At 39.3% G+C, this 15,056-nt stretch overlaps 1 protein-coding gene across 1 annotated transcript in view; it reads left to right on the forward strand.

Moving 5' to 3' along the window:
* Nucleotides 1-8,993, forward strand: part of kcnh4b (potassium voltage-gated channel, subfamily H (eag-related), member 4b) — a gene marked incomplete in the record, with an annotated part of 65,249 nt that extends 56,256 nt beyond the window's left edge. The window contains 4 exon segments of the mRNA XM_024285638.2: nt 457-827; nt 2,658-2,749; nt 4,665-4,741; nt 7,179-8,993. Of these exon segments, the coding sequence (XP_024141406.1) occupies nt 457-827; nt 2,658-2,749; nt 4,665-4,741; nt 7,179-8,129 (1,491 nt within the window).
* Between the last annotated feature and the right edge of the window lie 6,063 nt (nt 8,994-15,056).

Raw genomic sequence — 15,056 nt, forward strand, 5'->3', positions numbered from 1 at the left:
AGAGGCAAAGTCCACAGCCAAGACGAGCCAGAGGCAAAGTCCACGGCCAGGATGAGTCAGAGATGAGGTCCACGGCCAAGATGAGCCAGAGGCGAGGTCCACGGCCAAGATGAGCCAGAGATGAGGCCCACGGCCAAAACGAGCCAGAGGCAAAGTCCACAGCCAAGACAAGCCAGAGGCGAGGTCCAAGGCCAAGAACAGGATGACGGACGATCTACCTGGAATCTGAAATCTCTCCACTGCCCTGGAATGGAGTGGAAACAAGGGGAAACACATGAACTGTACTGCACCAAATAGAAGTAATGAGAACTAAATAAAAATAAGTAAATGACAACAGAGGACAGAACACCAGAGCACCATACTTTCTTTCTAGGAATATCAAAAGATGATTGGAGTATAAACGTTTTTGTCGACCATTTTGCCGCCACATATCTTAACACATTGTTTTTTCAGCAGGAGTCCAGGCTGCCATCTATTGTGGAGACCAAAGGCAGTGGCATCTCGGACGACTCCTTCCACCTCTCTCCAACCGCTCGCTCTCGCCGGAACCTCCTGCTCCCAAACTTCACCAGCCCCGTCCGCCGCACCTCCCTGGGGAACCTGCTGGGGGACGAGCTGCGGCAGTTCAACGCTCTCAGACGCTGCCGCTCGCCGAACCTCAGCCGAGGTTTCCTCGGTCAGAGCCCTCAACCACCTTCAAAGAAGGAGCACAGCAACTCTGGCTCCGCCTCCAATTTATCCAAAGGACAGTCGGAGCCTGAGCAGAAGCCGTCCAAGCTGCTCATCCCCACTTTAACCTGCTCGGCACCCCCAGATCTCAGCCCAAGGTGTTGTGAACTTTCATTTATTATAACATTAATAGACTTCCTGTTTATAATTAGTACATAAAGCTAAAACTAAATTGATGATATTTAGGTAAATATTATATTTTTAATACCTTCTCAATTCATTAAAAACAACTAATTGACCTTAAATCCACTGGCCGCCTCATTATTGTATGAATGCTTAGCATTCAGACTATAGTGATTCTACTGCTCTTTTATGAGCATTTTTTGGCACGTAAAAACTCATTTCACCAATTTCAGCAATCTTGCTATCAAAACGTTCAGCTTGTTCAGGATATACTTATAGTTTTGGTATTCATAAACGTTATAGTTTTTGAAATTTTTGGCAATATATACCTCATAGGAAATAAATGAGAAAGTCTTCAAATTTAAACATTTTATGCAGATTAGCAACAAGAATTTAAATATATTCATTATGTTTTCATCTTTTATAGTTTTTTTTTTTTTAAATTGGAGTTGACACATTTTTTTAGCAACATGCTAACGTTTTTGGCTAATTTGTTATCTACTAGGGCTTTAAAGACTAATTTAGAGTTTAGCTTCTATTTTAGCAACAGGCTAACGTTTTTGACTAATTAAATTTATTGGAGAACTTTAGGTTATTTTGGAGTTTAGCTTGTATTTAAGCAATGTCCTAGCTTTTTTTTTGTTGCTAATTTTGCATCCACTGAGTTTTTTTAAAATGTTTTTTTAGGTAATATTTAAGCAACAAGCTACCTGTTTTGGCTAATTTGGTATCTACTGAGATTATTAATGCTAATTTGGAGTTTAGCTAATGTTTTAGCAACATGCTAATATTTTTGAATAATTTAGTTGACTGAGAAATTTTGGAGTGTAGCTAATATTTAAGTAATAAGCTATCTCTTTTGACTAGTTTGGCATCTACTGGGGTTTTTTATGCTAATTTGGAGTTTACCTAATATTTTAGCTACAAGCTAAAATTTTCGGCTAATTTGTTATCTACTAAGGTTTTTACAGGGTAATTCAGAGTTTCACTTCTATTTTAGCTTCAGGTTAACATTTTTTCCATATTTAGTTTAGTGAGTAATTCTAAGCTATTTTGGAGTTTAGCTAGTGTTTAAGCAACAAGCTAGCTTTTTTGGTTAGTTTGGCATCTACTAAGGGTTTTTGGGGGGCTAATATGAGCTTAGCTTATATTCAAGCAACATACTAAACATTTTTGCAAAATTGGCATGCATTGGCAATTTTACGTGTTTTTTTTCAGAGATTTTGGTCAAATTTAGCACTCTTTCATAGTTTAACAGTTTTAACATTTTGCAAAAAAGCTTTATAGCCAAATTGCCATTTTAAGCAAAAAGCTTCAGCATCTTTAGCGATCTATTTTGAGCAAAAAGCATTCATTTTAGCATTATCACAGGTAATGTAACTTTTCTAGTTTTTCTTATTTTTTTATTTATAAGGTGTTTCAACAATGAACTTCTCAACTCACCTCACAGACACCTGCTTGGTGCGCTTCATGGAAATAGGACGTATTTGCAATGCATATTTCAGCAGATGTTGCTGCATGTCATTACTGAAGCACCTTATCCTCCAGGCCCAGCCATCTGTGTTTATAATGTATCCCTAAGTTATACAGTAAGCTTCGAGCATAGGTAAAGGCGGGTTCATTCAGCTCAAATGTCACTACCTCGGCTCAACAATCTTCCAACCGGGCCCTTCTCCTGACGCTCAAACCCACACGGGACTCTGCTGGCACGGTGCTGAGTTGTCCTGCAGCTCTTGTGATAATTGAAAAAGCTCTACTGTTACATTAACCTGCGTTTTCCTCCTGCTCCTCGTCACTCCTGCCAGGGTTGTAGATGGCATCGAAGACAACGGGCACACGTTTCATTTCACTGTGGAACACAGCGGGCCCGGTGCCAGCGCCGGCGGCACCACCCACGGTAAGTCAAACTGCCTCCAGCTGCGAAGGTCACATGCGTGCCAGGTGGCTGGAGAGAGCACTGGTGAGGTTAAATGGTGAGACAAGTCTGCCTCCTTCTGGGGGAATCTGAGAAGGAAGCGGAGTGAAATGACAGGAGAGCGTGGAAAGACTGAGAGGTCATTTAGGGACATGGAAGGTCACTGTGACTGAAAAAAGAGGCCTTCAGTCATCCGACATGAAGGAAAATGCATATTAAAGATCACAACGACAATTAAAAATAAAAGAAAACAATAAAAAAATATATATATTTTAGAATTCAAAACAAAATTCCCCAAAACTTAAAAAAATACATGTTTAAAATTAAAATGTTAAAAAAATAAACCAGAAAATGTTGGGGTTATAGAACATGCCTGATTGGATGTTTGAATTTTAATTAAGAGGAAAAGCAGATAAATGATTTAACTAAACTAGTAGAGTTGATTTAGCAATTACTGAACATTTGCTGCAGATGTAGCAAGAATCTTAAAGACCCAATTCAATGAAAATCACGTTTTTAACATGTTCATATAGCATTTTTCTAACAACGGAGGAAATATATTAAGTACTTTAAGGTTAAAATTGCATTTCTGATTATTTCTTTACTCAGGAGCAGCCAAAAACTCACAGTTTGAAAAACCTCAGAGCCAAAGTCTCCTTGCTCCACTACAATTGTGAAGCATCCACTTGCAGACAAACTGATCCATTATTTCCCCACAAAAACTGACATCTAATCTGTACGACAGGATAACACATTTACAATAAATATAAAAAAAAAATTTGGAGAAGAACTTTAAAGAAATATCATCTGTCATAAGACATTATGCCAAATAACTTCCTGTTGTAAAAAATAAATGCCATCAGTGATGTCCCATGGTACCTACCTTTGTTAGCTTCATATTTTGTTTCATTTTTATTTCTAAAATTGACTTTTATTTTTCTAATTTTTTTTGTTTTGTTTCATTTTTTTGAATTATCTTTTGATTTGCTATGTTGTTTTTTTCCCCATTTTTTGATTACTTTTATATTTGTAATTTTTATGTTTTCACTGAGTGATTTGGTGATGTGATTTGCACTTCCTAGAGATTCCACTGCTCACTGATTGATTAGCGATCATTTTTCAACCACTTTATTTCCTTCATTTCCAACATTATATAGATCAACTTTAGATGTTAATTTAAATCAATAATTGGGGCCTCTTGTCTTTTCAGGAGTGCATTTAGAAGTATTATAACCTACTATAATTTCAATTACCATTATATACATTTTTATATTTTATTTATTTGTGCCAACATTCAACACTGGAGGTTGTTTTTTTATTTTCCAGAACCTTCAAATTTTTTTTTGGTTAGCATTCTCTAAATATTGGTGTTTTTTTTAACATTTTTTTTTTCATCTTTATATAGTTTGAAAAGTACAAAAGTGCAGTTTTAAACTGTTTACATGTAACTTTTGATTTTTTTTAGAATTATTTCTTGTAAAAACATTTGCTAGAGGTATTATGTAAAATTTTGCCTTAAAAAATCTGGTAGCGGCCTGCAAAACATGTAAAAAGTATGTACTTTTCTTGTAAAATTGCAAACATTTTTTTGTTTTGAAAACAGAAGCAATCAGTTGAAATGCATCTCAGTTTTTAGACATGTAGTGTTGGACACAGAACATTTAAAATTAGCCAGGGAAAACTGGAAAAGATTCCTAAAATGTAACTTTAAAAGAAGGTTGGTTCACTTTTTAAAAGTATTTATTGTGGCTTAACAGCAGCGTAAAATAATTTTTAATCTAAGGAAAACCCCTCTGATTTTTAAAAAGTATAAATACACTTATTAGGATCAAAACACTGTTAGGAATAAATGTTTTTTTGATAATATTCTTCCTTTTTCTTCCTCTCATTTCTCCAGAGTCCAGACAAGCCAACGCTGCTCTGCTGTTGGAAACTGAGGAAGTCCGGCAAAGCATTAACCAGCTCAACGTAAAGGTACAGATGAGGAGCGCACACTTAAAATTAAGGTCAAGTTTGAAGCTTTTTAGAATTCTAATAAAAGATGTTGAACACATTAAAATCATTCATAGAAATCCAATTATTTTTTGGGATAATTTTCTTTTTAAAACTGAAAACTGACATATCTAAGAAGACAGCTTTTAATTGTTAGACTTTTTGATTTGCCTAAATCAATATACTTTTACCTTTAATGTTCTGGCCTGTGTCTGCACTATTACTTGGTAAATGAAGTGAAAGCAGGTGCAGAAAGAGGATCCAGATGGGTGCAGGTAGGTGCTGTCTAAAGGCAATATTCATTTATCAGCAGGACGCCTCTGCAATGCAGAGGACGACTGAAGTGCTGAGTCGACAAACTCTCTGCCCATGATGCATCTAAACCACTTCCCAAACTTTTATTTGGTCTATTTGTCTAATTTTTCTTTGATTGCTGCTCAAAATGGCAACTCTGCAGTAATATAATAATAAAATCTACAGAAAAGTTGAATAAAAGCTAAACTGCAACAAAAACTGGTTAAATTATTTATTAACCAGACACTAAAATAGTTTCACACACTCAGTTTATTGAAAGAGTTAAAATTATTTTGATTTCACCTTAAATAAATCAAACTTCCTGAAAATATTACAAGAAAAAGTTTCTCATTTTTGGTGGTTCACGCTTGTTGAGTTTTAGCAGTTTTTGTTCATTATCGACTTTCAAACACACAATACTCGCATTGCTTTCACAAACTCTGACAGACTAGTTTTGAATGTATAGATAATGAAGAAGAAAAAAAAAACTCAATTTGGTTGGAGACGTGGTCCTCTCTGGGAGAAACCAACGACTTCAGTTGATCAAAACACCCAAATTAAACAGTCCCAAAGTGAATATTTTGAGGTGGTATGGCCCAAAATCAGCTTGGAGATTACAGTATATCTTCCAGTTGTAGCCTGTCATACCAGACGCGATTTGGGCATCAAATTCACCGCACATAGAATTTTCTGCTCAACCATCGTAGACCATTCGGTGAGTCCGATTTTTATGCTCCTTTTTTCTATGGGTATGCTGCGGGCAGAAGGTCATAGCAAACACTTGTACGACACACAAGGGTATGTAAGGGTGAAGTTGGTGTGTAGTATGGATTTTTTTCAACCCCTTTGCTACAGACAGCTGGTTCCACGTGCAGCAGGTTTATTGAACAGACAGGTTGACAGGAATCAAAAACAACTATAAGTCCGTAGAGCTAAAGTAGTGTCGGGCAGGCAGAGGTCAATTGGGGGCATAGAAGTTTCAGGGGTCAGAATCCGGTAATCGTAGTTCAGACGTGGGTCGGGGCAGGCGGCAGACAATCAGAGTCGGAGCAGAATCAGGAAAACCGAATGTCAGGTCAGTGTAACAACGCTCAGTAATGCAAGCAATACAGCATAAACAATACTTCGCACTGTGTCTCTGCTTAAGTCTCAGATGGGGGATTGTCAATGGGATTCAGCTGAGCGGCATCCGGGGACTATGCGCTAAGGCAGCTGGGAGATGTAGTTAGTCAATAAACTGGTGATGGGGTGAGAGTCTTACTCCTGACACCCTTAAACCCTACGCACTGGATGAAGGGACTGTTAGTGCTATTCAGGTGATAAGCACCTTGCACACTCTTTGCCCTCAACCTGGCTGTTGGAAATCCTGAAATTAAGCAGAGAGTAGTTTGTGTGGGCGTCCTACAGGCACTCACCTGCACATCAAGTGCATGCAGCATTTGTTTGTGCAGAAAAGGGCCACTACACGCACTTTACTAACGACTATAGAGCCGCTTTAGGGTACCATGCAACAGCATCACTCGTATGTTGTAAGAGCGTGAAAGTTGCATTATCCCTACAAATACTTCTCCATACACTTACCACATGTGTGATAATAGTCTGCTACATTTTCATGATGATCCTTAAGGTGGCCACACAAGCCTTGGGAACTGAAAGACACACTTGCTCTCCCTTTAACATGCAGTCCGTCTTGTCTATAACTCTCCAAGGGCCCGGACAACCCAAAAACCCACAGCACTCACACGAATCAAGCCCCTGCACCGAGGGCAATCCTCCACACCTGTATGGGTCAACCCCGTCTGGATTCATGTGACTAAGACTTTAAGGAGAAGTAGTTAAAACCCCTTGTCCTCTGATAATTGTTTTTTTTTTTTTTAGTTCCTGCAGTTCCTTCTTTCCAGCATCTTTAAAATGTTTGACTTTTATTCTTTGGTCTGCTGAATTGTCCGTCCACATTCGAACTGTTGCTGAACTGCACAAGAATTGACTTCACAAGTAACCAATTTCTTTAGGTTGATCAGGTCAACAAGAGATTTCTGTTGTACATTTTAAGAAGTTCTGACGTTTTGGTATATGTATATTTTCTGCGCCTCTAACGTCATCAATCTGTGTTTTGTTCACTCAGATGGGCAAATTAAACCAGGAAGTATCGGAGCTGACCAAAGGCCTTCACCAAATGATGCATCTTCTAGAGGGTCACCTGTCTGTCCGTCAGTACAGGGCGTCTATACCCTCCTGCTCTTGTTCTCTCCAACTGGTGTCCAGTCCTGCAACACTCAACAAAACTTACAGACCATCTAATTCTGCTTCCTACTGCCTTCAAAGTGAAGCTAAAATCCCCCAAACCTCGCTGGATCAAAGTGAGTTGGGCGGAGAGCTTTGGAGTCACAGTGGGATGACTGACTCCCAAACTGGGAGTCATCAACCCTTTTGTCAATCAAACAACCATCAACCACTTTCCAAAAACCCTGTAGGTCTGTGTCTTAGCTGTGAGAGGGTGACTTCACATCAATGGATGAGTCCACCTCTACTTCGTATCAGTTCAGACTACCAAGCAGGAAGTCCTCACACACCGAACAAGGTTTCAAGAGCTCCCAGTCCTGATCCGACGACCAGCCACTCCCCTTCCATCTTGTGCTCGCAGCCTCCCAGTGATGACGATGAATACTCTTGCCTTTTGCCCAACGCTCCTACAAGTACATCCACACTACTGGAGCCACCAGCCACAAATGAAACTGTCAGCAGTGAGAAATCCCCTCCATCGTCTCACACTCTGACCCAAGATACGGCTATTTTACAAATCGATGACTTGCCCCAGTCTCCTCACCCCATCTTCACCGCTGCACCTTTGCTCCACTCCAAGCCATCTTCTCTGGATACGGAATTACCACTGGATGTCTCCTGTCTCCCATTGGGTGACCCGTCCACGCTGGAGCACAACAGTTTGGAGTGTTTTCTGGGAAACAGAGACTCCACGGAGAGCAGGGACAGCGGCAGCGCGTCCTCTCGAAGATCAAGCATCGGTGTCCAGACTAAGAGCTCTGAGCAGTCCTGGTGCTTGGACCTCAACGAGTGAGGTGTTGGGCGGACTGGAAGAAAGCAGGACTCAGAGAGGCTTGTGTTTGTCATCTACAGCTACTTACAGTATTCATAGAGATTTTGCTAAAGGTCAGAGAAGGTGCTCTATTTCCTACTCTTCTTCTTGGGCTCTCACTATTGTCTTTCTATGCAAAAGCATGCATTTGAGCATTACCTTGGCTGCACTTGTGTTTCCTTAACAAAATCTCTACAACAGCAGTTGCAGTATGAGTTGTATCTTTTCTATATGGCGTTTTGATCTTACCTTTTGCACGGTAAAGTATTTTTACTCTTTTTTTTCCCAAGGAAAAGCCTTCCAGATCAATGTGTGAGCATTCTACATGTTTGTGTTCACTGATACTGCATTTGTATGGCAGATAAGTCAGTTAAGTTATTTAAAGGAACAAAAATGTCTATTTTCTTTGCTTGTTGGAAATACCCACCAAATCATCTTAAAAATTGCCTTTTGAACATTTTTTTCTTCGTTTTGTTTCACTATTTTAAGAATTCAAGCCTAAATTTTATCAACTAGTACACGAAATATAATTAATTCTAGCTATAAGTCCAGTTAAAAAAATCCCCTTTGATGCTTGAAGTATAAATGAATGTCTTTACTCTTTTTCAATTGATGATAAGCACAAAATTGTTCCTTTAGTTTAGAAACTGTTCAAATATTTTTAAACACCTGTAATGAACTTGCTGCTGTTAAATTAATGTATAAATATATTTAAGGAAATGTCCATTTAAATATTTAAGGCCTGTTTGTTTGCAAAATGTGAATGAAAGACATATATTGATATATATAAGAATCTTTTTAAATGAGTTTTATTTTGGTTGATAAAGTAAATATGCAGGAAATGTTTACTGTGTCCTTTATTTATTGTGCTGTCCCACTTAATTCACAATTTTTTTTAATATGACGGATAATTTGAGACTTAAGGAAGGACTTAAAGTTGAAATTGGAGGTCCTTCAGGATCAGGACTGTCCATACGTCATTTAGCTTTTGTCCCATCTAGATCAGCTGGACTACTGGGCACTTAAACTCATACAATGTTGTGCTTTTCTAGCTATTTGGTGTGAATCATATGAGGGATTATCCAATTCTTCATGCCCAGCATCCTTTCTTGAACATCAGTGATGGTTACTGGATCTTGTTTCAGGAGTTCCTTGCTCTTAAGTCCACTTGCTACTGATCCTTGTTTTGTGTTGTTTCCTTCTCGCATTTTCTTCTCTAGTTATTGTTCCAACACATTCTCTCTCTAAAGTTGTAACAAATTGTCGTTTGGTTAAGGACTCCTCCGCGTCACTTTTTTGACATGTTGGGTGTCCCCAACTTGTAGTTTTTTGACGCACTGGCTGTTACCATTAAATCCTGGCTCCTTAACGTCAAGGTCGCAAACTGGAACCAGTCCAGTACCACGACACAGAGCGCACCAGTACCGAAACCTGGTACTGGATGTTGTACAAGACGCGATACCTGACCCAAACAGGTACCAGATGCTGGACTGGGCACGAACCATTACCGGATTAGCTTACCGGTAAAATGGCTTGTGGCGTATACTTGTATAGCGCCTTCTACGCTCCTTCGAGGGCCCAAAGCGCTTCATAGTCACTGACCCATTCACACACTGGTGGTGGCACCGCTGCCGAACACTGGCGCCAACCTTCCACCAGGGGCAATTTGGAGTTCAGTGTCTTGCCCAAGGACACTTCGACACGTGGACAGGCAAGGCGGGAATCGATCCCGCAATCTTCCGATCAGGAGTCGACTACACGTCCTGAGGACCAGTGCACGTCTGGTACCGCATCCGGTACAGCGTCCCGAGGGTTGCAGACCCTTGATTTTATGAACAGCCAGCATGCCGAAAAATGAGTTGGGGACACCAAAAAAGGACGAGTCCTTAACCAAACGCCAATATGTGACGACTTGTGTGAAAGTGTTGATTATTTGATCTCTAGCCTCTGATATTTCCATGTTAAACCTTTAATGGTTCAGTGGTGAACACCTGTATCATCCTCCTGACTTCTAGGAGTCTCTAGTGTAGGCAAGCAGGTAAAGCTGTGGTTAACATAACACAAGTTTTTGCTTGAAAGTATCAAATATCAATGGACAATTGATTGTTGTTCTTATGGTTGGGTGGAGTGCTCCTGTCTCAGGTGGAGGAGTTTAAATATCTTGGGGTCTTGTTTACTAGTGAGGGAAGATCAGAGCGAGAGATCGACGGGTGGATTGGAGTGGCGTCAGCCGTTATGCAGTCGCTGCTCCGGCCTTTTGCAGCAAAACGAGAGGTAAGCCGGAAAGCAAAGCTCCCAATTTACTGGTCGGTCTTTGTTTAAATACTCACCTATGGTCATGAGTTCTGGGTCATGACCCAAAGAACAAGGGGCCAAATGCAAGCGGCCGAAATGAGATTCCTCCGTAGGGTGGCTGAGCGCTCCCTTAGAGATAGGGTGAGCAGCTCGGAGTAGAGCCGCTGCTCCTCCACATTGAGAGGAACCAGTTGAGGTGGCTCAGGCTTCTTGTCCGGATGCTTCCTGGACCCTTCTCTAGGGAGGCTTTTTCAGGCATGTCCCACTGGGTAGAAGCATCTAAAAAGACACAGGACACATTGGAGAGACTAGGACTCTTGGCTGGCCTGGGAATGTCTCGGGGTCCCCCCAGAGGAACTGGAGGAAGTTACCAGGTAGAGGGAAGTCTGGGCATCTTTGCTTAAACTCCTGCCCCTGCAACCCTGTCCCAGATGACCAAAGGAGGATGGACGCTACGTCCACATCAGGCATTTTACACACATCCAAGAACGTGTTGAACCTGCATTCTTGAACGCGCTTTTAGCATATGGTATCAAACTAGACTGTTGCTACCCAACACTAACGCATATACTGTATTCACAGTTGGAAGAAGCTTGGAAATGTCCGAGTGATGGAAATCTCGCTAATCTTGCTCAGGCTTTTTTTTTCCCCACAGCTCTATTCCATTACAAAGTCTTTTAGAGAAACTAGGTCTATGAAAAACGTGGTGTCAGATAATGTCCAAATCCAAGTCCCTGAGTGGTCAAAGTTCAGTTGGTTTAATATTTAACCATTGACATGAATAGAGATGGACAAAACAAGATCGTCATTTTGGGTTCCGATGAAATGAAGTCAATTCAGTCGCCATTTTTCCGCTGTAAGGATATCGCCCGATTTCGCCATTTTGGGACCAGACTATGTCAACAAGCAGTGATTGGTCCAAGAATCTGTCAATCAACATTTAGAACATTTGAAGTGGGGCCAACGGGCACCACATGCTCTTATTGAGGCATCTGATTGGTCATTTTATAGCTTGAATAACTTGCATAAAGAAAACATATCATGAAAAAAAAGTAGAATTAGCAAGAACATGTTAAAAAGAGACAGAAGAGGAAGAATGGTTATTCTGACAAACAGAATGACTGAATAATTGCTGTTTATTTCTCTAGAAGTCTATGGGATTTTGACTTTATCTTTGTCAAATATTCTCTGCATTACTCTCTGATTTCTGTCTCCACCCTCTGTTTCCATGGAGATACTGCTTCTATTGTTCAGCAAAAGCTGTAGCAGACCCTAATGATCCATTACGACTCTTTCATTATGTATGTCACTGATATTAGAGGTAAAGATCGGATGATGGGATCTTGTACAGCCAGGACTCGTTTTTTCCACATAATAGCACAATAGATTCAGCAGCTAAAGAATGAACAGTTTCATTTCTTCTTTACCTCTAATTTTCTCACTGCTGGTCAAAAGTTTGGACTCATTGAAAATAAATGTGTCTAAAATTTTGACTGGTAACGTCAATATGTCAATACAATGAGCAAATATTAATTTTCTAAAAGGTTTAAAAAATGTAATTTTGATGTACCTTATATCTTTACTTTCAGTCAGAGCACAACAGAAACTTTAGTGAAAGGATTCCACTTCCCGGCAATCAAAGTGAGTTTTCCTGTTATCCTTGACTTACTTTGATAAAGTCTGTCTGGGTAAACCAATGTCGTCATTTTACGGTAATCAGGGTTTTGTCACCTTGTAAATACAGTCATGGTGATAAGTCCATTCATGACAGCAGGTACTGTACTCAGATTAACATGTTCTGGAACACTTTTTTCTTTTGTCTGTCTGGACTTCCTTCAAAGAAACATGTAATAAAGTGGATTTATGGCTCAGTTAGAGATTATTTATTTTCCTTTTGATTTTTCCACTATAGGGTTATAGTGAGGAACATATAAGACAATGATTGACAGTTTTTTGCAACATTTCTCCTCACACGGAAAGATATGTAAAAATGAATCACAGGAAATAAAGGGACTATAAATACAGTCTGGTAGGAGCATCAAAATTAAGTTTTCTACAAATAATAACTAAAAAACTGCACACTTCTTACGAAAAAATATACCCTAAAATAAGATTAAAGAAGCCTCATTAAGGGAAAAATATTTGTAAATCCAGATTATAATTCAAATTACACAAAATAGCTGTATTTGGTGTGTTTTTTTTCTTTGTTTTTTTCATCTTAAGTTTTAATCTAAAGTAATACTTTGTGGAATTTCTGTGGAAATGGACAATAGGGAAATAAAAGGGGATTTTATTGTGTCTAACTCAAGAAAATATGCTGCAACAAGAGGATATGTCTTTATTTTGAAAGGAATTTGTATGTGCTGCTGTCCAAAGTAATATAATAAAAATAAAACACTATTATGAATCAAATTTTTGTACATTTTTTAGCCCTACATTTAACAAAAAACTTGGCTTAAAGAAGAAAAAACACGAGTAAACATTTGGGTCAGATTAAACCAATTAAAAAAAAAAATCAATCTAATTTAATAACCAGTTTCTGACATTTGTCTGCATTTAGTCTTGGACTATCAAGCTGTTTGAGAAATCAAGAAGCAGACATGACGCCTGGACACACATGTGCATTTTCCCATCTGTAGAGTTGAGGGGGAGGGAATTCCCGACAACCGTGTTTGTAAAATCAGTGTGAGACGAGCCAGATGATCATTTTAATAGTTAATAATTGTCTTTTTTTCTTGCAACAGAGCCGCTATAAAAGCTGCTTCAAGTCAGAATGTCACTCAGAAATTTTCAAACCTCAGAAGCAAAAATTCTCAGGTAAGATTTGTTTAAAACTGAACATGAGGCGCTTATAAGACTCTAAAATAAATGTTTTCCTTTCTCTCTTTATGTGATTTTGACAGATTTTCTGTAAAGACGACAGAGTTCATCGACATGAAGCCCGTCATTCTGGCTGTTTTGGTTCTGCTGCTCGTCAGTCAGAGTGAGTCCTTCTCAAAAAGACGTCTTTGAAAAACTCAAAGTTTCTCCTTCCTAATATTTCTGATCTAAAGAAAAAGCTGATATCCTGTTTTCATTTTTCAGATGAGGCTTTGAAGTGTTACTGTGAAAACACGACGGTTTGTGACGGACCCGTCCACGAATGTAAACCTGAAGAAACGGTCTGTCTTGCGACGGCCCTTCTTCAAGTCGGTAAGTTTTGACCTTCTTTTGTCTACCATTGATTTGGCTTTCATAAAGATCCACTTTCATGAAAATCAGAGGAGCTGTAAGCTAGCAGGAGAGAGTGAAAACAGAGGGATGATGGGATATGAGGGCCGGCTTACTCTGCACCAAAAGCCCCGCCCACAACTTAGAGGCAAATATTTCATGAACTCCTGCAGTTTGCAGAAACCATGTTCTAGATTTATGATTAATTATCATTAAAAGATCACTGGGAACACTTTTACAATTGACCAAAGGATGATTGGAGTCAGACTAAAAGAAAAAGTTTTCTTTTGAAAAAAACTGAAGACAAATTGACAGTTTATCTTCTTCTTTGACTTCTACAGGTAGATACTTCAGGAGGTGTGCAGAACCCAGCGCATGCTCCAACCTGAATGTACCTGGTGTTGCATATTCCACTTGCTGCAGGACTGACTTGTGCAACTGATGCTCTGAAGTCCATTAAAACTGCTTTGAATTCCACAATAAAAATGTATTTTACACACATTTGTCTGTCATTGTACGATTATTTTCTAAATAAGTTGAATGTAGTTTGCTTTGCTGTGTAGGAGGTTATTTTGGTGTCACAATTAAAGTAACTTGAAGTTTTAGTTTGGATGCTACCTATACACTCATCAATTCATCTCAACATTCATGCAGACAGTAGATTTCCTACTTGATGAGCAGTCCACAAGTAAATATCTGGAAGCATTAATGTTGACGAATCCAGATGGACACCTTGAAGACCCACTCCAATGAAAATATTCTTTTTGGTGTTTTCAACATGTTCTTGTAGCATTTTTCTCATGATAGATGACATCATCTAAAAGAATTCCAGATTAAAACTGTGTTTTTGATCTTTTCTTTATTTTAATTGATCAGGAAAACATGAAAACCGTCAGTTTGAGATGCAGCAACTGTCATGGGTGGACCAAAGTCTCCTTTCTAAATAGATCCATTATTTTCCTTCATTACTACGACTTATCTAAGAGACATCATGAGTCCGGGGGAAGAAACTACCAAAATGGCTTGTTTACTTGCACAAGGCATGATGGGAAAGTCATCTGCTGGAGATCTAAACCGCGATATGCAATAGACCTGTCAATGAATTGAGGTCTGGTTCCAGCAGATACACTGTTCTAGTTTTACCTGATCTTTCATCAGCCTTTGACACAGCTGACTATCAGATCTCACTGGAAAGATTGAGGGATCTGATTGGTTTGTCAGGGTCAGTTCTCCACTGTTTTCCTCTCACTTCTCTGGTTGGAGTTTCATGGCTAACCACATCATGTCTAAGTCAGCAGACTGACTGTGCGGTGTTCCCCAGGGCTCTGCTCTGGGGTCACTCCTGTTTCTGTTATAATCTATTGGAAGGGTTTAACAATGTCTCCTTCTTTGCTGATGATATCC

The sequence above is a fragment of the Oryzias melastigma genome, linkage group LG19, assembly GCF_002922805.2.
Source record: "Oryzias melastigma strain HK-1 linkage group LG19, ASM292280v2, whole genome shotgun sequence".
NCBI lineage: Eukaryota > Metazoa > Chordata > Actinopteri > Beloniformes > Adrianichthyidae > Oryzias > Oryzias melastigma.